Source organism: Monodon monoceros, unplaced genomic scaffold (genome assembly GCF_005190385.1).
Source record: "Monodon monoceros isolate NGI ecotype Baffin Bay Population unplaced genomic scaffold, NGI_Narwhal_1 Super_Scaffold_8, whole genome shotgun sequence".
In the NCBI taxonomy this organism is placed as follows: Eukaryota; Metazoa; Chordata; class Mammalia; order Artiodactyla; family Monodontidae; genus Monodon; species Monodon monoceros.
In genome coordinates this window covers 1,928,322-1,955,926 of record NW_021703785.1, presented here as the reverse complement: position 1 = coordinate 1,955,926, position 27,605 = coordinate 1,928,322, and the positions used below count along the sequence as shown (strand labels likewise).

General features: G+C 54.8%; 2 protein-coding genes across 8 annotated transcripts in view; both read left to right on the top strand.

Moving 5' to 3' along the window:
• The window catches only part of ARHGEF7 (Rho guanine nucleotide exchange factor 7), a 125,737-nt gene extending 120,765 nt beyond the window's left edge, over positions 1-4,972 (top strand). For 5 of the 7 annotated variants that reach the window (XM_029210425.1, XM_029210430.1, XM_029210429.1 and 2 more), the window contains 3 exons: positions 1,104-1,203; positions 1,462-1,516; positions 2,519-4,972. In XM_029210425.1, coding sequence (XP_029066258.1) covers positions 1,104-1,203; positions 1,462-1,516; positions 2,519-2,641 — 278 coding nt within the window. In that variant the 3' untranslated portion in view covers positions 2,642-4,972. Of the gene's footprint in view, positions 1-1,103; positions 1,204-1,461; positions 1,517-2,292; positions 2,437-2,518 lie in introns of all 7 variants that reach the window. The other 2 variants (XR_003791759.1, XM_029210426.1) reach the window with 2 other exon arrangements.
• A 5,505-nt stretch (positions 4,973-10,477) lies between these two features.
• Positions 10,478-27,360, top strand: TEX29 (testis expressed 29). The gene is made up of 5 exons (XM_029210500.1): positions 10,478-10,535; positions 12,867-12,977; positions 23,652-23,721; positions 24,512-24,678; positions 27,242-27,360. The coding sequence occupies exons 1-5, from the start codon at positions 10,478-10,480 to the stop codon at positions 27,358-27,360; spliced, it is 525 nt and encodes a 174-aa protein (XP_029066333.1).
• The last annotated feature ends 245 nt before the right edge of the window (positions 27,361-27,605 follow it).

Sequence of the window (27,605 nt, the reverse complement as noted above, 5' to 3'; positions counted from 1 at the left end):
GATGCACAAGTGCCATCTTACGATGTGACAGACCTTTGGGAGGGCAAACTAAGGGTAAACCAGGAAAAAAACAAGATCAAGCAAGCCGAACCGCCATCTCCGTGATTAATGAGCATATATCCGACGTCACGTGTATTTTAATGGAGAGAAGCTGCGTTTATCACAACACCAGTCGCAGTGGGTCTGTGGTGGGTTCTGTCCTTCCTCGAATGTGCATCTGATGTAATTTTACAAAAATATAAGTGATATATGTTAGTGCTGTATAGTATAACCTTTTAAAAAGTTTATTTTCTTCCTTGCACCCTTAAATAAGATTGGATTCTCGTTTTTCACCTTTTATAACGTTTGGGTTTCCCAGTTAATTTCTGAAGTACGTATTTTGCAGTAAATGTTTATCAGGCCACTGTCCTGGGTAAGCTTTTGTGCTGGATCTTGGTTAAATGACGTAAACATTCCTCTGATATTGTAAACAGTTTACTTCCTTCCTTTGGGAAAAACGTTTATATGCCAGGGAATGTAAATAAAGTTTTCGTAAGAGAACCAAGTAATAAAATGCACTTTTCTTAACCATGTGCTGTAACACTGTTAGCCGTTGCTGGGGAGCTACGTGTCATAAGGGCCAGTTCATTGACTTGATAAACAGTTGGTATATGTCTACTGCATGATCCGATGGGTCTTTGTAAAATTCCTGGAATAAAATGGCACAAAATTTGGTTGATACGAATATCCCTAAAAAGTTCGAATATTTCCTCCAAAATATCCCGGGCAAGATGGTCAGAACCTTCTGTTGAAGGTTTCAGGGTTTAAAAGATCCATGGTCCAGATTAAGAAACTGAAGCTTAATAAATGGCAAAGAAAGCTAATGTTTCCTTTCCTCGGTCATGCTTTAGGCACGAAGAAGGCTGGGTTCAGTACACAGAGAGAGGGAGTTTTCAAAAGTTGCCCTTCCCTGTTTTACCTAGAAAATATATTTTTTAACGTACTGGAATTAACACCTGGAATTTAATATTAATAATTAAGTAGTGTTGTATAGTCAAGTTCTCCTTTTAGTTCTGCCATGGTATTTACCTGAGGGTGTTTTGTTTTGTTTTAAATGATGATAGGTTCACGCAAAGAATCTGCGCCACAAGTTTTGCTTCCAGAAGAAGAGAAAATTATAGTTGAAGAAACTAAAAGTAACGGTCAGACAGTGATAGAAGAAAAGTAAGCTATATTCCAGTGCTTTAAAGCGGGCGGGGGAAGGGGGTTGTCGGGGGAGGGGTGGCACCGGCTTCAGGATGGTTCCAGGAGGGCCAGGGTGTGGACTTTCTGGCTGGGGTCAGCGCCCCTGTGCGCAGAAGTGGGCCTCCCCGGACCTAGGGCCTGGGCGTGCAGGGCAGGTGGGCAGCATGTGCGTCCGGGGAGGCTCCGGGCGTCCCCTCTGACCCGGTCCTTGTTCAGGGCGCCTTCTCTTCTGCCTAGGAGTCTTGTCGACACCGTGTATGCACTAAAGGATGAAGTCCAGGAGTTACGACAGGTGGGTCGTCGTCCGTCATTAATCTTCCTTTTAACGGGGGAAGAGAGGGAAACACGGCGTTAGAAGTGAATCCAGCTGTCCATAAGCGCAGTAATGCGGAAAAGAGAGCCTGACTCTCAGTATTCAGATTTCAGAAGCAGGACAACAGCTGGTCTTCTGTAAATGTGATAGACCAGGAAGTGAATCTTCAAAGCGGCTTTCTTTTCGCTGCACTGTTTTGACTTCATAAGCCATCCCAGATTCTGCTGGAATAATCAGGCAGGAGACCTAAAATTCCATCTAGTTAAACAGCTTGATAGGTCCCCACTGCGACCGTTCTCTTCCACTTTCTGGTGCAACAAACACACGGTCCTTGTTCTTGAGAAGCCACATGAGAAAGTCAGTTAAACTTGGCTAACTAGCCAAGCGTACTTTGTGTGTTTGTGCGTTACTTGTTTGTATCAGTGGCTTTGGTGTCCGAGGAGGGGAGGCCGAGGAGAAGCCTGAGGACGGCGTGGCCTGGGCTGGGCAGAGGGCGGGCGCGCCAGCCATGTGCTCAGAGCTGCCCTTGGCCGTCCACATACTTTCTCGTCCCCGTTCGAGGGCTTCCTCGTTCTCAGCAGCGGCATACGTCTGTGTGTGCGGGGGGGGTGACGGGTCCTAACTCACTCAGTCTCTGTTGCCCCCCTTCTTATAGAACTCTGTAGATGGGTCATCGCAGACGTGGAAGGAAGTAGGAGGGACGCGAGGTGTGCCTTCTGTTATTTTCAGCCGTTCACTTATTCTCTTGTTCACAGTTGCAAGTGGGGGCCCTAGGCCTGCTCCGTCTGTGATTTGTCTTGGTGCCCAGGAGCAGCTCTGCGTCCATCAGACACTGGGGGGTCCTGGTCACCGCACCCCTGGCCGCGGCGCAGGGCGGTCCCAGCCCAGGATTTCTTCCAGTGAGGCCCCAAGTCTCCTGGGGGAGGGGGTCCGCTTCAGCACTGAAGGCAGTTAATACCCGCTGGTCTGCTTCACTTACAGGATAACAAGAAGATGAAGAAGTCTCTGGAGGAGGAGCAGAGAGCCCGCAAAGACCTGGAAAAGCTGGTGAGGAAGGTTCTAAAGAACATGAACGACCCCGCCTGGGACGAGACCAACCTCTAAGGAACGTTCTCGAAGACCGGTTACGAGACCAAGCTGGAGCCCCGTGACCACACCCGAGTGACTCTCAGGACCACAGAGCAGGGCTGCACGGCAGTCCTCTTGCCTCCTGTGCGTAGAAAAGCTGCAGCTGATCACGGCCGCGGCGTTCCTGAAGAACCAGCGTGAGGTGCAGACGCCGAGGCCGGACTGCGCTGCCTTCCTCTCAACATCTCAGTACCTCATTCTGCAGTCAGTGCAGTGACTGCGTCTGGTCTTTCAGGCTTTGATTGAATATATATAAATGTTACATATACGTTGCCTGTAAATGCTCCATTTTGAATGCGTATCCGTGGTTGCTGTTCGGGGCTGACGCCTGTGCTGCAGTCTCCCTCCACTCACCTCTCTGGTCCCGTGCACTGGGACGCGTGCTCACGCACTCGTGGAAAGCAGAGTCTGGAGAGCGCACAGGTGTTTCTGGGAGATGCCTGCTCTGTTCTCCGCCACCGCAGTGCTCCGAAAACGCCTCCCACTGCAGTCTGCCTAAACAACTCACCTTGTTCGTACCTGCAGAGACACCTTCATCCCGCTGGAGAGTCTCCTGGTAAAGCAGTATCGCAGTCACTGGCGTGCGGCACTCTGGCTGAACTCGGGGGTCTGGGCCTCAGCCCCGAACCCGAGGAATCGCGTCTGCTGCCACTGTGTCCAGCGACAGGTGTGCACGCGTCCGCTTCTTGTGAACACCTGAGCGTCGGAGGGTATCCAGCCCGCTGGGGGGGACTGACGTGTAGGCTGGTTTAATAACTTGGCCAGGTGCACTGTTTTGTCCTCCCCCCGAGAGAGCAAGCTCACTAGAGCCTGTAAATAAAGTGTGTTATTTATTACACGTCGCCACAGCCCGCGAGGGTGAGCTGTCCTGCGGGTGGGGTTTGTGTGAGGCCGGTCTAACCCCGAGACCTGCTCTCCCGTTGGGTGCAGCAGGCAGGCCTCCTGTGCTCGCCGGAAAGGCAGTGTTTCCACTGTTCCAGCAAGAATGAAGCAATATACACCTGAGATTCCCCTAAGGGGTGGGAGCTGAAACGTGCTCCTCCCCCGTCCCACCTCCACCCCGGTGTCCAGACAGCAGGGGACACAGAGGAGGAAGCCTGTCCTCTCCATAGCCCCGGCCTCGGGTCCAGCTGATTCCTGTGCTCTGCCCTCTGCTCTTATGAAGAGGCCGTTTTTAAAGTGAGAGAATCTTTTACTACAGAGAACAAGTGTCGTGTCTTTAAAAACCAGAATCCCAGCACCTTGCGTCGGAGACATCTCAGAAATGCCCACATGGCACCAGATGTGACTCTGTGAGCTGTGCCCTTTCACGGCATCGGACCGTCCGATGTCCCCGAGCTGGGCGGCTCGGTCCTCGTGGCCCCCATGGTCCTCGGCCCACGGCCTTACTCTCAGGCTCCCCGGCTCGGCCGTTACCTGCTCAGCGGGTGTGCCTGGGGCCCGACGTTGAACTGCCCACACTCGACCTTGTTACGAGAATTGCCAGCTTCCTGTACTTAGCACTGTGTTCATTAGTGCTAGGGCCAGAAAAGACTGTCTCTAGGGTTTTTTGGTAAGCCCTGTTTTTACGGTAGTATCTTTCGATGATGCATAAGACATTGCAGTGGGAAGCAGTCCAGTTCGAGTGTACTGAAGTTTGCTGTCTCGAGCAAATTCTAACTCAGGAACCATTCATCACCTGATCTCTCCAGCACTTTGTGACGGCAATGTTGCCGCCAGCATCCTGGGACGGGGCCCTTGCAGAACCTGCCTTACCTATTGATTTTAGCACCGCTTCTCCTGAAGGGGTGACCGTTGACATGCTTGTGTAATGCATTACCTTTTCTTCCCGTAGATCCAAGGTTTGACTAAGCTTTTGAGGGAGCAGAGAGGATGGGTCTGAGCAGCTCTTTCTAAAAACCTGTCCTGTCGTAAATGGACTGCACCCGTTTCTCCGTGTGACCTTCTGAGGGGCTGGGGGGTGGATGGGGACGTCAGGAAGGGCCACCTGCCTGCCGGAGTCACCTCTGCTCCCACCTTTTGTGGATGAGGAGACGAAGCCATTGCCTCGCCTGGGACGGGAAGCGCTTGGAGGCGTGCGCGGCCTTGGGACGCGCTCTGCGGTGGGACGCTGCGGCCCGCGTGCGCCTCCGCTGTGGACTCCCGATGCCCCCTCCACGCCCCGCCCTCATTGCTCGGACACGCGGAGTCCCCGTTCACAGCTGTGGGGACGCTTCACGAAATGCCACAGGCGGTGTCCTGGCCTTGACCACTCATGCTACATTGTTGTAATTATTAAACTATTTTTCTTATGTTACAGACATGTCACTTTATCTGTGATGTGTTTTTTTCATGTGTGTGTTACCTTTACACTTTCTTTTGATTTTTTTTTTTATATCTTAAAATTCTGGTTTGAATTTTTGACACTGGAAAATACCGCATTTGCCTTTAAAATCTAGGGTTTGGGAACACTGCAAGATAAATAAAAATAGAAAACAAAGTTTGGGGGCAGGAAGTGGGAGGAAAGGCTGCCAGGTGCGGCTTCCACTTCGCCTGCCGTCCGTGGACTGCCGGCTCCTGTCCCGGGAGCTCCCGGTAAACCGAGCGAGGGGCTCGGTGGCTGAGCACTGCTCTCTGGGTTCTGTGGGTCCTTCTAGGAGTGTCGCGTGGCAAACGAAGTGGCTTCTGTGATGCAGCCTTGCCCTTCTCCCACACGCCACCCGGTTTAAGGAGGCCAGAAACCTGTGTTCAGGGGAGAAGCCAGGCGGGCGAGACGGGGCAGAGGGTTCCCGGCGCTCCTCCTTCCCCAGCGCTTCCACCCTCGACCTGAGGACGGAGCTGGTGGCACGGTTGTCACAGTCACCGTGGCTTAAGGGAACGTTCGGGTAACTCGGGAGCCAGGGTTTGTCACGTTTCGGTCGGATCTCAGGGAGACGAGCGGTGGACGTGTGTCTTGGCAGACAACCCAGTCTGTCTGTCTGTCCCTGTGTGTGCGTGGTCCTCAGGGTCCTCTGGTCAGGCCCCGGCCCTCCAGACGGCTGGCCTGCAGGGTGGCGAGGGCAGACCGCAGGTCCCTGCAGCTGCGAGCTGGCGCCTCCCCCTGAGGGCCCGCAGCCCTGTGACGGGGGCCTAGAAACCTCCTCTGAGTTCTAACGTTTCCATAGAACTGGCCAAGTTCCTAGGGGGAGTGTTAGACGTGATGTCCTTCCCAGCTTTACGGTTCCAGTTCCTCAGGAAGGGGAGGGAGGGAGGTTTAAATGCGGCCTGAAATGTCCTGACATGTTCACATCGACGCCACGGGCTCCACGATGAACTCGCCAACCGGTGGGGTGGGGGAGCCGGTGGCGGCTTCCCCACCCGCCCCCGTGATGCTCGTTTTGTCCAGTCTATCCGTCACCGAATTTCTGCTTTATCTGGCAGTAGTTAGAAAGCAAGTGAACCCAGCCCGCAGTCTGCCGTCCCCACCCCGCAAGGTTCCTCTCCAGCAGAGGTTCCCAGGGCGCGGTGGATGGGACTGCCCCCCCCCCTGCTCCCCGGGGCCCAGGGAGCCACCGCGCTGGCTGGGGGAGGACGGGGGGCAGGGCAGCGGGCACGCGGGCCGCTGGCCTTCCATCCCGGGAGGAGCCGTGCCAGCCCGCCAGCCCCCCGGCCCCCCCGGCCCCCTGGCCTCCCGGTCCCGGACGAGGCCCTTCGCCTGGCCGCTGCTGCTCGCGTGGCGTGACTTTATTGCGGAAAATGGAAGTCCGTGTAGAAGTAACAGGTGACCATTACTCCCCAAGATTCAGGTGTGTGGCCACCACCCGCCGCTCCGCGGGTCACACGCCAGCAGTTTGCCGAGTGCTTCCTGTGAAGGGGCTGCACGCTACATCACCGTAGGGTGGTCCTCTCTCATTTCTGGGTTGGAAGGTGCCAGGAGTTTCCAGTGTTTTCTGGAAATCCACCAGAGGGAGGGGGAGGCGCTGGACAGTCTGAAAACTGCCCCACAGGACAGGATGGGGGCAGTGCTGCTCTTTGAAGGTCTCCTTGCGTGCAGGTCACGCGAGGCTGCCTTTTCCTAACACATGGCTGGAGGCTGATCGCCTGGGCTCCGCGGGGGCTGAAGTTGCGCCGTTTTAATTTCTCCCTTACATGCGGTATTTAACGAACTCGATTTTACTTGTAAACAGAAGTGGTTGGCGCTTAACTGGAAGGAGGCGTGAAGTGGCGCCGCCCCTGCACACGGCACCCCTGCAGGAGTGAGCGCTGAGGAATCCGGTCAGATTCTGTCCTGGCCGTGAGGGCCGAGCACGTGGCGGGAACCTGGGGCTCCAGCCCTGGGCGGCGTGGCCCACCCACCTTTAAGCCACTGCCCTTGGGTTTGTTTTGTCCCCTAAGAGCCACGTTAGGTGTGCGTTAGGGTCTGGAGGCTTCCTTCTCTGGTTAGTGTCCCAGCAAAATTGATGGCACAGGTGCTGCTTTCCCAAGGCTGCTGTGACAGGTACCATGAACTGGGTGGGTCCTGACAGCAGAGGCTGATTCTCTCACAGTCCTGAGGCCCAAAGTCTGGAGCCTGCCTATCGGGGGGCCCGGGTCCCTCTGGAGGCACTGGGGGAGGCCCCTTCCAGCCCCCGTGGCGCCCGTCCCAGAGGCGCCCGGCTCTGCCTCTGTTGGCACGTGGCCGTCTGCGTCTTCTCGGCGCCCTTCTCCCCGTGTGTCTGTTTTCTCTCCTTGGTGGGACACCAGTCATTTTGGCTTAGGGCCATGGCAATGACCTCATCTTAGCCCAGTGACATCCACAAAGACCCAGCTTCAAACAGCGTCACGTTCACAGGTACTCGGGTCAGGACTTGAACGCATCTCGTGGGGGCACGACTCAGCCCGTCACGGGCGCTGGCCGGTCCCCACCTCCAGCCTGGGTGGGGTACCTGCCCTCCCAGAAGCTGGCCTGAGCGTGGCCGCAGGTCCTCAGCTAAACCCCACCCTGACGTTAACCAGGGAGGGGAGTCGCGCAGGCTCCCCAGAGGCTGCCGTGGGTCCCAGCAGAGCTTCTCCTGTTCTAGAAAAGCCAGGGCAGCTCCCACCGTTCCCAGGGGAACACCACTCGGTCCAGGACAGCAAGTGTCTTGCTTTTTAGCTGAAACTATATCACAGGGGAACAAGGCTCGGCTGATAAAGGGAGACCTTAGCCCAGGTCACGCTGGAGCTCCCGCTGTGGCCCGCGAAGCCTCCATCCTCCGCAGGCCTGGCCGGTCAGGGAAGTGGACAGCAGGTCACGGGCAGCCCAGGCACCGGCCACCACCCCGAGATGCCCCCAGGGTCTCCGCATACAGCATGCTTGGCTCTCGGGTTATAGCCGCCCGGTGGCGGAAGTAGCAGCGCGTCGTCCTGGGGTCCCCGGGCAGTGGGTTCCTTTCTCTTCTTTGGGTCCTACCAGCACCGCTGTGACCTCCAGAGCCCCAGGGCAGTCCCCACGCTGCTCCCTTGGCTCCCTTGTCTCCACCTGAGTCAATCCTTTGAAACCTCAGATCCCATCTGGCCTCGCCCCAGGGGGCCCGACGTGACCCCGCACCCCCCAACCCTGGGCTTTCTCAGCCTCCTGTGCTGACCCAGCCTTCACATGGCCACACGTGACCGTCTCCACCGCTTCCCGGAAGCTCGTTGATAAAACGCACTTGAACCCTCTCCAAAGTGGTTTGAAGTCTGAAGTCCGCAGGAGGGGACCCGGCTGCCTACACTCCTGGTGGGGACGGCGACCTGGGGCGGCCGCTCTGAAGACAGTCTGGCCATTCCTCAGAAGGTCAGCCTTGAGTCTCCACCTGACCCAGCCAGGCCACGCCCAGGAGTGTGTCCAAGGGAGGTGGAAACACACGTGCACACAAAACTCCTACGTGAAGGTCCACAGCAGCATTCCACTTAACAGCCCAAACGTGGAACAGCCCAGGTGTCCATCACCAGAGAAGCGGATCAGCGAGATGTCTGTCCACGTGGTGGGCTTCCTTCAGCCGTGGAAGGAGCGGGGCTCTGGCACGCGCTGGCACGCGGGTGTATCTTGAACACGTCAAGCGGGCGAAGCCAGACCCACAGGCCACGCATCGTGTGACTGCACTGACCCGACGCGTCCAGAGGCACGAGTCCCCGGCCTCGGGGCGGGCTAGTGGTCACCGGGAGCGGTGGGGAGCGGGGCTCCTGCGTACGGCACGGGGGCTTTGCCCAGGCTGCGAGGGCGCCGTGCCGGGAAATGCAGACCGTGGGCGCCGAGCGCCACTGCAGCGCACGCTCCAGACGGGTGAGTTGTGCGCAGCGGGCGGCAGCGCAGCCTCGGGAGCTACTGGACGCCCACCCTGACCTTCCAGGTCTTCGGACGTGGGCGCCCTTTACCGGGCATCAGCCACGCGACAGTCACGTGCCTGTGTATCATCACCTTGGTTTCAGAAGAGGAACCCGAGGCCCTGGGAGGCTTGCTCACGTGGTCACGGGGAGGAGCCAAAGCCGCTTCATCTGGCATGCGCGGGGGAGGGGCGCCCAGCGTGCTCTGCGCCATGCACCGGGGTCGAGTCACTCCCGCGGCTCCACCCCGCAGGCTCTGACCCGTCCCCCTCCCACGTGGCTTGCCCTCCCCTCCCTGGTTCTCCCTGCTCCTCGTCCCATCCGTCCATGACCTCGAGTGACCTTGACTCTCCAGGCCTCGGCCACCTGCTCCCCGGGTCACGCACACATGGGCTCTGGCTCCCCCGAGAGCCTCCGGTCCGCCCTCGGCGTCCCGCCTTGCTCTCTCCTCCTCTCGTCACCATCACCCGCTGGGCCTGAGCAGTTCAGTCTCCTCCCCTCCCCTCTCTGCCCCCGTCCCGCCCCCTCCCCGCGTTTTCATCCTCTCCTGGGGCACCGCTACATCTCCCTACCGCTGCCCGCCCTCCCCGTGCGCTCAGGCTGCGGGTGGCTGCGCTGCAGCCCCGCCGGGACCTCAGCCCCGCCCAGACGCCGCATCCGCCGGCCTGTCCACTCGGAGCCCAGTGTCCACCTGTCCAGCCTGGTCTCCCCTCTCACCACGTCCAGTCGGGCTACCAGTCACTGACTCTAATTAAAAGGACAACGCAAAGCACTCGACCGGCCCCGACCCCAGTCCCCCCTTTAATTTTCTCCTACCTTATCGCGTATCCCCAAGCTTACTCGTGCCTGCTTCTCACCTGTTTCAGCACAGCCAGGGTGATGCTGTTAAGATATAATTCACCTTCCCTCTGCACAGAATCCTGTCCTAACGCCCGACTTCCCTCGGCGTTAAGGCCAAAGCCCCCCCACGCCACCCACACACGTGCTCGTGCTTTGGCCTCCGTCGTCTCTCCTCTGCCTGCCTTCCCTCGAGCCACGCCGGGTCCTTCCGGTTCTCAGATTCACCAGGCAGGCCTGCCTCACCCCAGGGCCTGGGCCCTTACTGCTGCTTCAGCCTCGCTGGACCCGGTTCTGAGGACGAGCCTGGCCGGCCGATGGGGTGCGCGTCGCTAAGGAAAGGGGCTGGGGCGCGGGGTCTGGAGGCTGCAGGCCTCCACCCCTGTCCGGGCCTTCTGTGTGATGCGGCGGGGCCTGTGTGACATCACAGCCGGCGGGGCGGGCCTTCCGCTGGCCAGGAGCAGTGGGAGGGAGGCGGCAGTCCGTCTCTTGTTTGATCCGAGAGCTGCTGTCCACGTGGAGCGTGACCGTGAGCTGTGTGGCTGGAGCTCAGCCGGGGACGTGCCCGCCGGGCCTCCTCCCTTCCTGGCACAAACTGCCCCAGGCCCGGCCTCCAGGTCCCCTGTGCTGAGCTGACCTGCTCTCTCCCCCAGGTTCCCTTGACCCCCTGGCTGTCCTTCAGCTGCTGCGATGAGATACGCTCCAGAATTCAAGAAGTCCGCCTCGCACCTCCCGAAGACATTTGCCGGTAACAGGCTGGGCCGCGCGGGTCTCCGGGGAGGTTGTGGTTTCCGAGCCACGCAGCCCGGCGCAGGGGCGGCGGGAAGCGGGGAGGGCCAGCCCGGAGCGGTGAGGAGGGCCGGGTGCGTCCCCGTGGGAACATCTGTGTGGAGGGGACGGGGCGGGGCCTCGGGGCCCGGGGCCTTGCAGCCCTTCAGGGATCGTCTGCGGGTCCAGTTCTTCCTGGCAGTCCCGCAGCTTCGCACCCACACTGCCCCACCGCTGCCCTCTCTCTCCGACAAGTCACCCGTCCAGGGACCCCTCGGAGGGCCGCGCCCCCGAGTGACCCAGGGATCGGGGGCCTCGGACACCAGGCCAGGCAGAGGGCAGCAGGGTGGAGCCGCTCCCTGGAGAGGGCAGCGTGGTCATGGGGCCGAGGTGGGGTCACACAGAGGTTCCCAGGAAGGAGGGCCCAGCTGGGAGTGGGCGCCACCGCGCAGACGTGGCCCAGGGAGCCTCCCCAGGCACTCGCTTCACGGAAGAAACGCTCCGCGGACACCTGACGTAAAGAAAAATGCGTAAAAGCACACGTGGTTTCCCAGCGATGTCCCGAGGGAATTTCCCCCAGTGGGAGGCTCTCTCCCGGGGACCCGGGCACCCTGACACCCTCTGGTGCCCTGACCCTACGCCCTGGTCTGTCTGGGGAGCCCTGATGCAGCCACGCGGGACACGTGGCCCTCTCACATCTGAGACCCGCGTCACGTGCTGAGCTCAGTTCCAAACCCACGTGTCTATTGTCTGGGCACAAGCGTCCAGGCCTCCTGAACTGCAGAAGCCAAACCAGGGGAAGGAGGTGGGGAGGGGACCCACGGGGCCGTCGCAGCCGGGCCAGGCCATGCAGGGGCTCTGAGGGGCCGTCCGGGCGCCGGGGGTCCCTTCCATCTGGAAGCTCGGGTCTGGGAAGCGCTGTGGATTTGGGAACCCAAGGGGACTCCAACGAGGGTATAATCGGTGTGGGATGCCCCGCGGCCGGCTACTGTGCTGCTTCTCGAGCCTCCCTTTTCCTTATGAGCCACTCTGCAGAAATAACCCAAATGGTCTGTGTGGTGCTTTACAGTTTGTAGGGCGCTTTCGCAGAAACGATTTCAATTTTCACGGCCCCTCTGTGAGGGAATCAACGTTGGCTTTAGACCGACAGGCAGAGAGGACAGAGGTGCATGGTAGATCAACAGCCGAGAGCACAGGCCGCACGGGCAGGTCCCCAGGTCAAGCCGTTCCTCCCCACGCTGGCTTGACCTTCACTCCCTCACCTCTAACACGGGCAGGTGTGAGGAGGGTCTCTGCAGAGGGGCTGCTGAAACGATCAAAGGAGACAGAACTTGGAGAAATCCCCGAGGCGGGCTCCTTGCAGCCCTGACACACTTGAAGCACACGTGAAGCACAGCTCACGTCCCCTCAAAGTCTGCAGGGACCGAGCCCTCGCCCGAGCCCTCGGCGACCACAGTGACCACGGCCCGGGAGCCAGCACAGCCCCGCCCGCCCCGGGTCAGCGGGCCAGCTCTGGCTCCCAGGCTCCGGCTGCAGGGAGTCCCCGACTCTGTCCAGCCTCCTGTCCGCAGCGGTGGCCTCTGCAGCACAGGCCCCACGACGGGGAGGCCAAGGACATGGAGTGGGGCACACCTGGAGTCGGGGTGTCCTGGGCCACGGAGGAAAGGGTATGGAGGGCGGCGGGTTTCCCTGGAATCCCTTAGTCTGAGAGACCAAACTCCCCCCGCCAACCCGAGGAAGACGGCATTCCTCGGAGACTCAGGAAAGGGCGGGCCCTGCTCCACGCCCCACCCCGGGAGACCGTGTTTACTGCTGATGGGCACCTGCTCAGAGCTGAGACCCTGCGGTCCTTCGCCCTCCACTGCAAGACACGTGGCTTCCTGGCACTAAACTTTCTGTCCTTTCGATTCGACTTTTAAATTCTGAAATAATCCTCACGTTGGTCATTTTAACTCAGTCTGCGCTTAAATGTGGATTAAGAACATGTTACTGCCCGAACTCCCAGACACCCATTGTATGAGGTCTGTGTTTCCCAATTGCTTTGTGGAGCGCTGAGCCCGGCTCGCCGGGATGCGTTATCTCCTTAATCCCTGGGGGACCCCGCATTATTCTGTGTGTGTCATCAACTTGCCATTGTCGTGTTCAGAAATCTAATTCATTCCAGATCTGAGCTTCAAAGTGAGATGTGTATGATACATAATGAAAACTGTAACAAACCCCACCACGCAAACCCGCGAGCTCCCCTCCCTGCCCCGCGCTCCTTCGAGTCAGAGGGCTATCAGGGTAACGCCCGTGTGTGTCTGCTTTGCAGTGTGCGACATCCCTCTGTACGACATATGTGACTACAGCGTCACCAGAGATCAGTGCAAGGAACTCGGGTGCTGCTTTTATAAAGGCATCTGCTATGAGAAGGCCGTTCCCAGTAAGTACCCGGCCAGGCCCGCCCTGGCGGACAAAGCCACGCGCGCCAGGAACGGGTCTCCGTTGCTGTTCGGGCCTCTTTCTCTGTTCCCTGGTCACATCGTCCTGCTCGGTGCAGCCGCAGGAGAGACGGCTCTGAGGGCCTGGGCCTGGGACTTCAGTCACTGGAGAGAGTCCACTCCCGGGTGCTGTTGAAGAGGCTTATTTGAGATCCCTCCATCCTGGGGGGGGGGGGGGCGAGGGGGTGTAGAAGCCTGCGTTGGAGGAGGCGGCTCTGCAAAAGCAGATGGCTCGGGGCGGGGCCCTCGCGGCTGTGCGCGAGGGCAGGCCTGACCCAGGCGGGAGCTGGAGCCCTGAGGACCCAGGACAGACCTCCGACTGGGGTCAGGATGAAACTTAGACCTGACACTGAGCTCTGCGGCCGGTCCCTGAAGCCCAGGATGCGCCTGGGGAGGTGGAACTAGTAGGGGGCCTGGGATGGGGAGGGGGCCTGAGCTTGGGGGGAGGCCGGACCCCTGCAGTCAGACAGCAAAGGAGGCACCTGGCACTCAAGAGTGCAGCGGGAGGGGCGAGCGGGCAGGAGGAGGTGAGCTGGGTCTCCTGGCCCAGAAGGGATGACCTAACGATGCTTTTTCTGGATACTTCCCCACACTTCTGCCTCTGGAATTGTCTAAATTAGTATTTCCAAACACTCAAATTCTACTTGACGGTTGATGCTTGTCCTTGCCCTGTATGCGTCCCTTTTAGAAACAGGGGTGAGGGCTCTAGGACTTTGGGGAAGGGGTAAACACGTCCCTGGAACAGGACAGCCTGCAGGGGACCTCACCAGGGAGGAGGAGCGTGTCCCCAGATACAGAAAGCTGGCCGTGGACCCTCAGCTCCGATGCTCTGGGAAATGTGTCCTGTACCCTCCTCCACCCTCAACCCCTGGGGGTCAAGGGCGCAGCTGTGTCCTATGACTTTCCGGGATTTCTTCTTCCCTTGTTTCTCCTCTGTGGTCCCAGCTGGGCTCAGCTGCCCACCCCCAAGGCCTGCCTTCTCCTTCCTGGACACAGGAAGTCAGAAACATTACCCTCGGGGCAGCCCCATCCCACAGACTCAAAACCTTCCGCCAGCTCCTTCAAGAAGTGATATTCTGAGCAAAACAAGAAGCTAAAGCATCGGCAAGATCTGGGTTCAGCCAAAGGGAGAGCGTTGTCTTCCTTTATGTGAAGATGTGGTGTGTAGGGCCGAAGCAGAGGCAGTTTAGCTCAAAACGAGGCCGATAAGAGGCCACAACGAACACTCCTCATAGCTGGGAGGATTTTCTGGTGACAATTTCTCCTTCAGATCTTGAGTTAGAAGACTTGGGACCAGATCTCCTTACTCATCCCACCTGCCACCTCCAGGGACCCCAGCACCCCTAGGATCCCACACCCCTTCCCCTGTACCTGAAGATAGAAGCAATTGGAAGTTACCTCCTTTGGTTGTTATTTTTACTGAGATGAAATTCTCATGCCGTAAAATTCACCCTTTTGAAGAGTATGATTCAGTGACTTTTAGTACATTCACAAAGTTATACACTATAAATTCCAGAACATTTTCATTATCCCCAAAAGAAACCCGCACCCATTAAACCGTCACCCTATTCCCCCCCCCCCACTCCCTGGTAACCACCAATCTGTGTCTATGGATCTACCGTTCTGGACATTTTCATATAAATGGAGTCATACCATATGGGGTGGCCTTTTGTGTCTGGCTTCTTTCGCTTACGTAATGTTTTCAAGGTTCATCTATGATGTACCATGTGTCAGTACTTCATTCCTTTTCATGGCTGAATAATATTCCCTTGCCTGGATGGACCACATTTTGTTTATCATTTGTCTGTTGATGGGCATTTGGGTTGTTTCCACTTTTTAGCTATTATGAGTGAAGCTACTATGGACAAATGCACACACAGAGTTTGCATGAACATGTTCTCAATTCTGGACCATATATTAACTCTATCTTAAAATTTTGAGGAAGTGTCAAACTAGTTTCCAAGTGGCTGCACCATTTTACAGTCTAAACCAGCAGCAAATGAGGGTTCCAGTTTCTCCATATTCTCACCAACGCTTTTCATCCGTCGTTTTGATTATACCCATTGTAATGGGTGTGAAGTTACATTTCATTGTCATCTTGATCTGTATTTCCCTAATGAGTAATGACGAGCTTATTTTCCTGTGCTTATCGACTGTTTGTGTATCTTCTCTGGAGAAAAGTCTATTAAAATCCTTTGCTCAGTTTTTAACTGGGTTAATTATCTTTTTATCGTGGAGTTGTAAGGGCTATTCATATATTCTCGTAGACCCTTTTCAGATATATGATTTCAAATACATTCTCCCAAATCTGTTGACTGTCTCTTCACTTTCTTGATAGCGTCCTTTGAAGCACAAAAACTTTCAATTTTGATGATGTCCAGTTTATCTATTTGTTCTTTGGTTGCTTGTGCTTTGGGAGGTTTTATCTAGGAGACCATTGTCTAATTCAAGGTCACAAAGATTTACATTTAGGATATCTTCTAAGGGTTGTGTAGTTTTATCTTCTACATTTCCATCTTTGATCCACTTTGTGTTCATTTTTGTACGTGGTGTGAAGCAGGGGTACAACTTCATTCTTCTGCGTGCAGATGTCCAGTTTTCCCAGAACCATTTGTTGATAAGAGTGCTCCACTGAATTGTCTCCACAGCCTTGTTGAAATCAATTGCTCCTAAGTGTGAGGGTTTATTTCCAGACTCTCAATTCCATCCCATTGGTCTATGTGTCTATCTTTAATCATTACCGCAAGGCTTTGATCACTGTAGCCTTGTAATAAGTATTGAAATATGAGTCCTCCAATTTTGTTGTTCATTTTCAAGATTGTTTAAGTTATTATGGGTCCTTTGAATTTCCATATGAATTCTAGGATCCCTTGTCAATTTCTGCAAAAAGCCATCTGGCATTTTGATAGGGATTGTGTTCAATCTGTAGATAATTTGGGGGAAGGTATAAAGGGGTATTGCTATTTTAGTAATATTAAGTTTTCTCGTCTTCTGAATAGTGGATGTTTTCCACTTTACATCGTTTTAAATCTCTTTCAGTCATCTATTGTAGTTTTTAGTATGCTAATCTGTTTTTCTTTTATTAAAGTTATTCCTACTTATTTTATTCTAATGTTATTGTAAATTGAATTGTCTTTTCAATTTTATTTTCAGATTGTATATAGAATCCTAGGTATATAGGCAGTAGAATTGAAAGGTTGCTAGTGTATAGAAATAGCATAAAATTTTTATGGCGATCTTGTACCCTGCAACCTTCTTGAACTTGTTTATTAATTCTTGTCATTTTCTAGTTTATTTCTTAGCATTTTCTACGTATCAGATCAGGTCATCTGCACATAGCGATAGTTCTGCTTCTCCCTCCAACCTAGATGGTTTTATTTCATTTTCCTGCTAGGACTTCAGTACAGTGGTGAATAGAGGCAGTGATACTGGACATCCTTGTCTTCACTCTGATATTTGGGGGAAGCTTTCAGTGTTTCACCATTAAGTACCATGGTAGCTTGGGTTTCATTAGGTATCATTTATCAGGTCAAGGAAGTTCCCTTGTCTTCCTAGTTTTTTGAGTATTTTTATCATAAAACAATGTTGGATTTTATCAAATTCTTTGCATCTATGAGCACCTCAGGTGTGGTCTGCTTTTTTTTTTTTGGTGTTATGAAAAGCACTTTTAATTCTGTATAGAATTTAAAAGACAAAAGCATAAAAATAACTAACTATAAAACTATGTTAATGGATACAACTTATATAAAGATATAATTTGTGACATCAATATAAAGTAGGGGAGGGGAGATGCAAAAGAGGTATTTTTTTTGAATTTTATTTTATTTTATTTTTTATACAGCAGGTTCTTATTAGTTATCTTTTTTTTTTTTTTTTTTTTTGGCGGTATGCGGGCCTCCCACTGTTGTGGCCTCTCCCGTTGCGGAGCACAGGCTCCGGATGCGCAGGCTCAGCGGCCATGGCTCACGGGCCCAGCCGCTCCGCGGCATGTGGGATCTTCCCGGACCGGGGCACAAACCCGCGTCCTCTGCATCGGCAGGCGGACTCTCAACCACTGCGCCACCAGGGAAGCCCCTAGTTTTCTATTTTATACATATTAGTGTATATACGTCAATCCCAATCTCCCAATCCATCCCACCACCACCACCACCACCCCCGCTCAGGGGTGGTCTTTATTACTTATGTAGATTTGAGTTACTACCTAGTACCCTTTTCTTTCATCCTGAAGGACTCCCTTTAGTATTTCTTGTAAGGCAGGTCTGATAGGGCTGAATTCTCTCAGTTTTTGTTTATCTGGGAATATCTTAATTTCTCCTTCATTTTTGAAGGATACGTTTATAAAATTCTGAGTTGACCGTCTGTCAGCGCTTTGAATGTTTCATCCCATTGCCTCTGCCCTCTATGGTTTCTGGTGAGAAATCTGCTGATTATCTTAAGGCTTCTTTATACACAGCAAGTCCTGTCCCTTATGCTGCTTTCAAGATTCTCTTTTGACAGTTTATCGTGTGTCTAGGCGTGGATCTCTTTGATTTTACCCTACTCAGAGTTCAGGAGCTGCTTGGCAATGTAGATTAATGTTTATCAAATTTAGGAAGCTTTTGCCATTTCTTCAAATATTCTTTCTGCCCTCTCCTCTCCCTCTGGGACTCCCGTCCTGCATATTCGATACACTCCATGGTGTCCCACAGATCTCTGAGGTTCTATTAATTTGTCTTAATTCGATTTTCTTTCTGTTACTCAGACTGGCTAATCTCAATGGACTTATCTTCAGGTTTACTGATTCTTTCCTTTGCCTGCTCAAATCTACCACTGAGGTCCTCTGGTGAGATTTTCATTTCCATTATTATACTTTCAACTTCAGAATCTCTATTTGGTTCTTTTTTTTAAATTAAATAATTTCTATCTTTTTGTTGATATTCTCCATGTGGTGAGATATCATTCTCATACTCCAGTTCTTTAGACGTGACTTCCTTTAGTTCTTTGAACATATTTAAAATAAAGTCTTTGCCTAGTAAGTCTAACATCTGGGCTTCCCGGGGGACCATTTCTATTAATGGCCTTTTTTCATGTACATGGCCATATTTTCTTATTTCTTTGCATGTCTCGTATTTTTTGTTGACAGTAGACATTTTAAATAATATAATGTGGTAACTCTGAAAATCAGGTCCTCCTGCCTCCCCAGATCTCTTGCTGTTGCTATTGTCATTGTTTCGTGACTTTTCTGGATGAATTCTGTAACGTCTGTATTCTTCGTGGTGTGTGCTCACTGAAGACTCTGCTTGGTCAGCCTAGTGGTCAGACTAATGGCTGGACAGAAATCTCTCTGGACACCTGGAAACAATGATCTCTCAGTCTCTGCTGAGGGCCCTGTGTGTGTGTTGGGACCCACCTCCTACACGCAGCCAGATAGTTCCCAACTCTACCTTAACCTTCACTTTCTGCTTGCACAGAACCTCAAGGTCAGCCAGCAGTGCAAGCTTGGAGCCTTCTCAGGTCTCTCCTAGGTATGTGCACAGCCCTGGACGTGCCCACTGCCTTCTGGGTTCCAAGGGCTATGTCACAGCTTTCCAAACCTCCCTGTAGACAGATCATCCCCCAGGTTTTCCCTCTCAGCTTTTTGGTCAGCCTGTTGTTTGCCCCCGACTGCTCTCAACCACCTCAGCCATCGTGATTCTCCACAACTGCCTCCGATTATTTCCAGCAAATGGCTGAGGGAAAGGCTGTTCCCACTACATGAGCTCCAAGTCCAGTCACATAAAGACAACCTTGCGAGTGGGGTCTTCCAGTGAAGCGCCAGATGGAACGAAGTGTGACCATTTTCTGGGAATGGGACTTGGAAGGAGCTTCAGTCCTGTTCCTTACCCTCCGGTGGTACAGAGCTGCTGGTTGTCACCAGGACTGTGGGCTGTAGGTTTTCATGACTATCATGGGACTGGAGAGAGGGCAGGAGAGGTGGGAGCAGGCATGTTAAAATGTCCAAATATCACTGTTGTTACTGAGATTCACCTGTTCATCTTGAATAAAGAGACTGCTGCAAGATTGTGGTTAGTTGCCAAAGTTTTGAAAAAGTTTATTACCTCAATTTTGACCCTTGTTCTCATTGCTTTTCTGAAGGAGGGTATTTGGGGGCAGGGACTCCTGCTCTGCCATTTTTTCTGATGTCACCCTGAACGTTAATTTTGGGCTTTAATGAACCTCTAGTCCAGTTGTACACAATGGGGTAGTGAGAGAGGTACCACAAGACATAGTGCTTTTTTTTTTTTTTAAAGGAGTTCATTCTCCTCCATCTGTCCCATTGTAAAAACCCATGGCATCTTACTTGAGAGAGCTGGATGAGTCTCAGCTCTTACACTGTTGAATGACCCATCACGTTGCTGCATCCCAGCTGCTCGTTCACTGGGGGATGTGACAGGCACTCCTGAAGCTGACTTCGTGGCACTGGGTGGTGGTTTGGCCATCATTTGCTGCTTTTTGCACTTGTCATCCTTTTGTTGCTTTGTGGTTTTAGCAGTTGGACGCACACACATATCACTATTTGGAGAGCAGCCAACGATTACAACCTGGCTCACTTCATTTCCGTCACGGAGTTTTGCTTCTTAGAGGACTCTGGTGTCCTAGGCACGTATGCAACTTAGTTTTTCTGAGACGTTTACCACGTGGGGCTCCTAAAACTTTTAACATCCAAAGTGTATGTGAGTTTGTTCCTTCAATCTTCTACATATAAAGAGGCAAAAGGCATTCAATTCCCAGGTCGAGTCACAGGACAGGGCATAGTCTTTGGCCATTAATTATCCCAATTTACTCACATCCTAGTGAAATGGAGCCCTGACAGCATAAGGCAGTGAAATGGATCATTCAGGGAAGAATGCAGCCAGCAAAGGAACAGAAATCCAAGTTGCTGCTGCTGCTTTTTCTTTGTTTTTCACCTGTTCCATCCCCTGAGCACCTTCTCATCAGAATTTTATTGTGGGAGTTGGCCATTTTGTAACTGTTAGTATTTCAGACATCATTTAAATTAGAGCCATCACCTGATGCCTGTCACTTATTTGAAAAATGAACCTCATTCTTTATAGCTCCTTAATTATTAGTGTCCTTAAGGAACCCAGAAAAGAACATGAACTGAAGAATTTTTGTCCTTGCAGAGGGCTCATTGTTCCGCAAGTGGGTGTGTCATTTTTGCATGGAGGTGAGTATTAATCCTTTTTCCACTCTTCCAATTATAATAAATGAGTTGTGTGAGCTAGGCTATTTCTTCAGACTTCTTTCGAGCTCAAGAGGTGGGGCCATCTGTGGGGAGAGTCTGGGCAGTGAGCCCTGCATTTGGGTCCTCACTGTGCCCTCAAATTATTTTTCATTTCTTTGATATCCTTCTCATTCAAGATGGCGAGCGAACCTTTGTACCGTGTAAGTTGTAGTATTCGGTGACAGGGTATTATGAGTTCTTTGTACACGTAATTCCATGTTATGAAAACCTTTCACCAACTTCTTACATTGGCTGCTTTGAAGTGCACATTGTGTTGTGGAATAACCTGTATCATTAGGAACATGAACTTGGGGAATTAGCATTAGATCTTTGAGAAAGAATTGGGGATTCAAAGAGGATGACTCGCTTTCATTCCTCAGTCTTGATTGTAGGGTACAGTATTTAACCTGTCACTTCTTCTAAGTGTTTGACTTCAGTTTCTTCATGGGACTTGCTGAGACGATTTCAAAACTTTCGTTTAACTGTATTTGGGGGAGGACTTGCCAAGATATTCCTTCAGTTGCTGTTGTTTCTGAGTGATCAGTCATAGTCTGTGTTTTATGATAAATCACACATATTGCTTGTGACGAATAGCGAGCTGGCCAGAGACCGTGCAGAGAGAATCATTGAGGTTCAGTCTCTGCCTTCAGGGGCTTGACCTCAAGAACAAAAAGTACTCGCGCATGGAAAGATGTAGAAGACATGCTGACGGTAGAAAACTAAATCATTGACTAAATGTGTGTGTTTCACTAACAGGGATTCACTTACATACAGATTCTGAATTTCATGAACCGGGACACAAAACCACACTAAGGAATATACACTCCTTGGAATCCAAGAATTCGTGGGTTGCCTTCCTGTCCCTTAAAAGCTCCTAATTCGCACTTCGTTTCAATTCCATTCATTTGACATCGTTTAAAGAGTACTTTGTGTCAAGGCCTAGGACCCCCTATGTTAGTTGTCTATCGCCGTGTGACAGATGACCCAAAACTCAGTGGCCTCAGGCAACAACTTAGGGGCTTAGCTGGGTGGTTTGGGCTCCGGTGACTCATGGGAATTGTAGTCAAGATTCCAGGAGGCTGCGCCAGTCGTCCGAGGCCGGCCTGGGGCTGCGCCATCTGCCCCGTGGGTCTCACCTTGTCACAAGTCTGCCTGCACATCCTTATACATGAGACGGTCTTCCCCGGAGCCAGCGAGCGGCGAAAGAGCAGGGTAGGAGCCATGGTGGCTCTGACCTCGCCTTGGGGGTTCAGAGGTCAGCCCCATACACCGCAGAAGCGTCTGTACCACGGTGTAAATTCCAGGAGGTGAGAATCGCTGGAGGCGTCTCGAGGCCCTGGGGATTCGGGGGTGAGCCTAGGCGCACGCACTTCCACGGGAAAGGCATTGTGGAAAGAAAGAAGCCAACCGATTGCAAGGATCCTCCAACAGGAAGTTTCCTAATCCGGTCACCGTCGAGGGGAGGCAGACTGTATCCAGCACCAGCCCCGCCCTCTCCCTGTGAACTCCCGAGCGTGAGCGCCTGCTGTATACTAGCCTCTGCTCGCTGAGTTCCGGCAGCTCCAGGAAACCGAGCACCTGCGTTCCCATTGCTGAGCTATTTGGCTTCAACCCCTTTCAGTTTTCTGACCTCAGCCCCACATCCAGGACCCCCGTGCCCCGCACGACTGCCAGAGCCCCTGCAGATTAGCCAGTGCGGGTCCCACTGGAGTCATCCTCGCATCCTGGGAGGCAGCTTTCTCTACAACCATCGCTTACCTTCTGTTCTGGTTTGGGCTGTGTCCCCCGAGGAGAGATGCCGAAGCCCTAGCCTCCAGTACCTGTTGTGTGACCTCGTTTGGATGTGATGAGTGAAGGTGGGGTCATCCTGGAGGAGGTGGGCCCTTGTTCCAACATGACTGGTGTCTTAATCAGAGGAGACACAGAGACACAGCCTCGGGGAGACAATGTTCTGTGAAGGCAGACGCACAGGGACGGCAGCCGTGTGATGGCGGAGCCAGAGGTGGGGTGATGCGCCCATGTGCCTGGGGTTGCCGGGAGCCACAGGAGCTGGAAGAAGCAGGAAGGATCCCCACCTCCACCCCCCAGAACCTTCAGCGGGAGCACGGCTCTGCCGTCACCTTGGCCTTGGGCATCTGGCCTCCAGGCTGTGGGCCGATACATCTCTGTGGTTTCGAGCTGCCCAGTGGTGGCGCCCCTCCGTCATCACAGCCCCAGGAAAGCACCGCCCAAGTGGGGACAATGTCTGATAATGTTATTACTGGTTAAGGTGAAACGGCTGAGTGGGAAGAAGTAAGGGAATTGAAGCAGATCACGTCACTCGAGGTCGGCGTTTGCAAGCCAGCCAGTCCCCTTCCCCTGAAGGGGCGGAAGGGCGGTGGGAGAGAGGCCAGCAGTTTCGGTGGCCCGGCAAGTGCCACCGCGCGCGAGCCGCTCCCGGCGCCGTACTGGCCGGCGTGCTCGCGTTCCCGCTTTCAAGGCCTGACGTGAGCCAGGTGAAGACAGCGTGCAGGATAGACCCAGGGCGGAAGGGCGTCTGGTTACCGAGCGGAGCAGCGCTCACGCAGAGCCGCCGGGCCTGTGGATGCCGCGCTTCAGTCGCCCGAGCGCCGGGCCAGCCGGTGGGGGCCCCGCGTCAGTCCTCGTGGGAGGCTGGTCTCCAGGCCCGCCTGTGAGCCTGGGTGCCGCGAGGCCCCTGCGCTGGAGCAGCCCTGGAGAAGGCTTGTGGGGCTCGCCCAGCTGCGCCTTCCCCCTCCTTCGCCGGCGTGCAGAGGGGCCAGGGATTCACACCGGAGGATGCTCGCGCACAGGGAAGCGCCAGGGTAGCGGTTGCCCCCTGGGGCACCTTGAAAGGCTCAGGTTCTTCTGTCGGGGGTGGGCTTCGAGAAGACGTGAGCAATTTGGGGCAGTGCACATCCCTCGTTAATAAAGGAGAGCTCAGCCCATGAAGTTTGAAATCGGACCTGTGGGATTGGTCACCCAAAAACATCTCCTGATGTTTTGGGACAATTGATCTGAGTATTGAGGGACCATTTCCAGGAAGCCGGGGGCAGGGTGGGGGCCCCGGTCACAGGAGGCAAGGAGGCCGGGTGCTGTTCTTTCTGGAGGACAGACAGACGAGGGAGCCTCTCCCCACAGCTGTCCTCAGGGGTCCTCTGGGAGCCACGGGCCGCCCTGAGGGCCTGCAGGTGGAGCCTTCTTCCCTCTAAGAGTGGCTTGGATCCTGGACGTGTTTCCAGGGGGAGAAGGTGGAGAGGCAGGTGCTCAGGGTGGAGCTGGGCCTCAGGGGCAGGTGGAGGGCGTGGCCAACTCCGGGGAGCCTCCCTTTGGTGATGGACCTGGGTCCAAATGATGAACTGAAATTGTTTTCCAGCTTATGTGCAAGTGTTTTCCGCCTTGATCATGATCATTGCCGGGGACTTTATCGTCACCATTATTTACAGGTCAGTGCTTTGGTTCTCTGAACCTCACCTGCAGACCCGAGAGGGAGACGAACAGGATGGTGTGGGCAGGCGGCTCCCCAGCCTTGCCATGGGGCACGAGGAGGGCCCTCTGTGGACGCGAGCCTGCTGGGGGGACCAGCCTATGTCTTGATAGCGATGCCAGTGGCATCGAAGGACACCTGACATCTCCAGGTTGGCTTGTCCCGCCTCAGCCTCATGGCCAGCGAGCGCTGGGTCTGCAGAGCCCCAGCCGCTGGCCCACACCCAGGCTGCCCTGTCCTTCGGCCTGTGATGGTCGTGATGCAGCCGTGTGCTCAGACCCGAGTCCCCGGGCGGTGTCAGTGGTGCGGACTCACCTCACCAGGCCCTGGCTGTCACCTGTGGTCCACGGGCAGGCCTGGAATTCAGCCTTCATGCGGGGCCCTGGCACCTGTGACATGAACAAAAGCCACTGAGATTAGTTGAGTCACTGTGTCCAACAAGGAGGGAAACCGCTTTCGTCCTCCGAGTGGTGCCGGGTGGCGTCTTGACGGACTGGCCTGGCTGTGACCTGCATGTGATGCTCCCCGTTCTGTCCTTGGAAGCCTGGGTGTCATGTGCCGAGTCTGTTTAGAGCACGTGTAAGAATCAAAAATGAGGACTATTGAGACAAAGCATTTTTCTTGGCAAATACACGTTCATGATCATGAACCTATGTTTTTAGGGGCACGTCCTGGCCGAGGGCTGGGCGGCCCATAGCGTTTTCCACCCTTAATTCCTCTGATTGTGATAAAAACTCTCTTCCCATCAGAGTTGTCCAAGAGAGTAGGAGAGAAAAGGAAGTCCCTACAGAGGTACCTTTGTCCTCCAAGTCCAGAGCTCAAGTGGAAGTGGTGCCCTTGGGCGAGCGGCCGGCGGGGTCGAAGGCCCCGAGCACAGAGCCGTCGCACAAGAGCGCGGAGGGCGGTAGGGAGGGCGGTAAGGCGGCGGGAATGACCAGCTTTACTTCCTCTCCGGTCTTCTCTGGTAAAGACGCTCGGCAGCCATGTCAGCCCTTCTGCGGGTTATACTTGTTGTTTAGTTTGGACAAAAGTCTGTCTTCTCCAGCTGGGAGGGGCGGGTTTGCAAGGCGGATTCTGTCTTCAGCACAGGCTTCCCGTCTCCACAAGGCCATTCCCTCCTGGAAACATCGCCTTCCCTCTCCTGCCCTCCGTGTCCCCTCAGACACATCCTGCCGGGGTGTGGGCAGCGGGACTGCTGGCTGAGCTGCAGCCCAGGTGCTGGCTGGCGGCGTGAGAGCGTCTCCTCCTTCTGTGGAGCCTGCAGCTGTGAAGTGTCCCCCCCCCCCCCCGCTGCTCTGGTTTCCAGGAAGCCTAGTTGCTTGTCTCGTCACTCACCCTCTTAGGTGGCCTTTGGCCGGAGCCCCTGGCAGGTTAGGGAAGACTGTCCTCAGTGATCGGCTCTGTCCCGGGCCATGTTTATGTGGGAACTCCGTCTAGGGCTCTTGGTATCACGGGTCACAAGGCGTGGCTTTCCTGGAGCAGTGAGCGGCCTGCCCAGACGTCTTCAGGGACCTGGACGTGGCCCTGGCGGACGTGCAGGCCCTGCGCGCACCTTCTCAGGGTGCTCCCGGCGGGGAGAGATGCAGATGTTCCTCCCCCGGGAGTGAGTGGAGAGACTCAAGGCAGCAGAGACGCCCCACCACCAAACTTGCTTTTGAGTGAATCATGGCCAAGTGTGTGCCGTGTAGCTGTGTTCACAGGCCTTGAAGAAATTCCCTTGGGGTGGCCGAGTATTCCATTCAAAGGCCACTTCTTTTTGCTTTGTTTTTAATCCCACAGCACTGGCCGTACCGGAAGACGAAGAAACTGAGGACTGAGGTATGTGCTGGGGACCAAGTGAAGATGGGAGGGAACCTCTGAAAGAAATGGGGCGTCGGGGGAACGGCTGTTGAAATATGTTATGCAATGGCCACCCGATGAGAAAAAATAAAGTATCTTGAAAGCTTCGTGTTCCGTGTCGTGTACCCAAGGCCAGAGTTTTACCTTCAGAGGAAGGAAGCCGTCGGAGCTGAGACCATGACCCGGGAGCTTTCATTTCTGACACTCGGCTTGGTACTGACCCCGGGACTGGCAGCTCGCAGCGCTGACTCAGCACCGAGGCCCCCTTTGCAGGGCACAGGCTACAGGTTCACAGGGCGGGTTGTCACTCAAACCCACAGGGAGGGCAGGCCTTGCCCAGCAGGAACAGCATGACCCTCCCCAGGGTCCCCCTCCCGTGACAGGACGCACGTGGGTTCAGCGTGACTGACACATGCTCAGTGTGGGTGATGCCAGCCCAGGGGGACCCCGTGGTCTTGGAGAATCCCTGCTTTTATGTTGTAAACTTGCATTCTCCAGAGCTGCACAAAGGGATTATTTGGATAAGAAATCAGCACAAAAAAGCCCCTAGAAGCCCTCGTTTATTTTCTAGTTGGTAAATTCTAGCGCATGTGGATGTGAATGGTGGTGGGTCAGGGTCTTACTGCCCCTTCCGCCTCACAAGCGTCCTGCTGACCTTGGTTGTCACCCTCGGGTTGGTCTGGGTCAGGTGTCGGCACACCAGTCGTAAAGGACCAGATAGCAACTATTTTAGGCTCTGCGGGCCCTGCATCCCGACACCTCTTCAACTCTGCTGGCACAGCATCCAGGCGGCCCCAGATGACGGAAATGCCTGGGTGGATGTGGCGGGTTCCGATAAAATCGTTTTTATGACAACAGCTAACAGGGTGGACGTCCCCGCCGGCCGTGGTTTGTCATCCCCGAGTCCTGAGAGGCTAGAAGTGTGTTTGTGTGACCTGGGTACCTGTGCACTTCTTGGGCTATCTCCGAATAAAGGGGAAGATGCCCAAGGCCTTGGCCAGTGAATGGGGGCGAGCTCTGTCTATAGATTCGTGATGTCCAGAGGGAGTCTGGTCCCTAACTGGCCTGGGCTGGACCACCGCTTGCAGAGATGAGGCGGATTAGATGCCCCAGAAGCAGCACTTAAGCCCCGAGGTTCGGTGCAGGGCACCTACTGCAGAGCTTCTGCCTTTAATGGGTACTGGAGTGTGTGTTTCCAAGGGACGTAGAAACGGCTTCTGGGCATCTCTTCCTCCAGGATAGGTTGGGCCTGTGCTCCCCAGGCCCCAGGCCCCCTAGGCGACTCCGTGGCCTCTGGGCACCAAGCTGCGGGTGGTACTCCCCTCGTCGTTGCTGCCCCTCCCTAAAGCTGCCCCAGCTCAGCTATGTGCCGGGAGGAGGGGCCAGGTCCCTGACCACCTGGCTGCTGAAGCCCCTCTGACCTGGTGGGTCTGGGTGTAGGGAAGGGCTTCCCCATTTTCCGAGCTCAGGGCTTCCCCACTGAGCCACCCTCAAGGGTTTGGGTGCAGGGTCTGCTGAGGGTGGTGGGACGGGGTGTGAAGGCAGGGCGGTGCCCTGGTGTGGAGCCAGGAAGAGGGTGGGCCCGGCGGGATGGTCCTGAGCTCCCAGGGCTAGCGAGGCAGTCCGTGTGCGGCCCTCAGGTGAGCCCGGCCGCAGCAGGATGTGCGGGCTGACCTCCCCTGGCGGCTCCCGTGGGCCCCTGAGCAGCAGCTGGAACACCGTGACCCCCTCGTGGCCAGGCGACACTGACAACATCTAACCACCTGGGTGGCCTGTGACGTGGCCCCAGACAAGATCCCGGGCCCCGTCAGCCCCTTATTTTCCAGATTACGGAGGGATTGCTGGGTAGGGGAGCCTCAGGAGGACGGGGCGATGGCTCCTCCTAGGAAGTTCGGAGTTTCAGCCCTGCCGGTCCGGCTGCTGCCGGTCTTGGGCCTGGGGGTTCGTGGGGAGGTCCGTGGGGCTGCGAGGGACACTGCCCACCGCCCCCGGGAACCGCTCTGG

Bases quoted from the DNA above. Each gene is read 5' to 3' on its own strand.
- TEX29 (XM_029210500.1), top strand. From the start codon at position 10,478: ATGAGATACGCTCCAGAATTCAAGAAGTCCGCCTCGCACCTCCCGAAG. The intron at 10,536-12,866 runs GTAACAGGCTGG...TCTGCTTTGCAG, and splicing joins CCTCCCGAAGACATTTGCCG to TGTGCGACATCCCTCTGTAC. The intron at 24,679-27,241 runs GTAAGGCGGCGG...TGCGGCCCTCAG, and splicing joins GGAGGGCGGTAGGGAGGGCG to GTGAGCCCGGCCGCAGCAGG.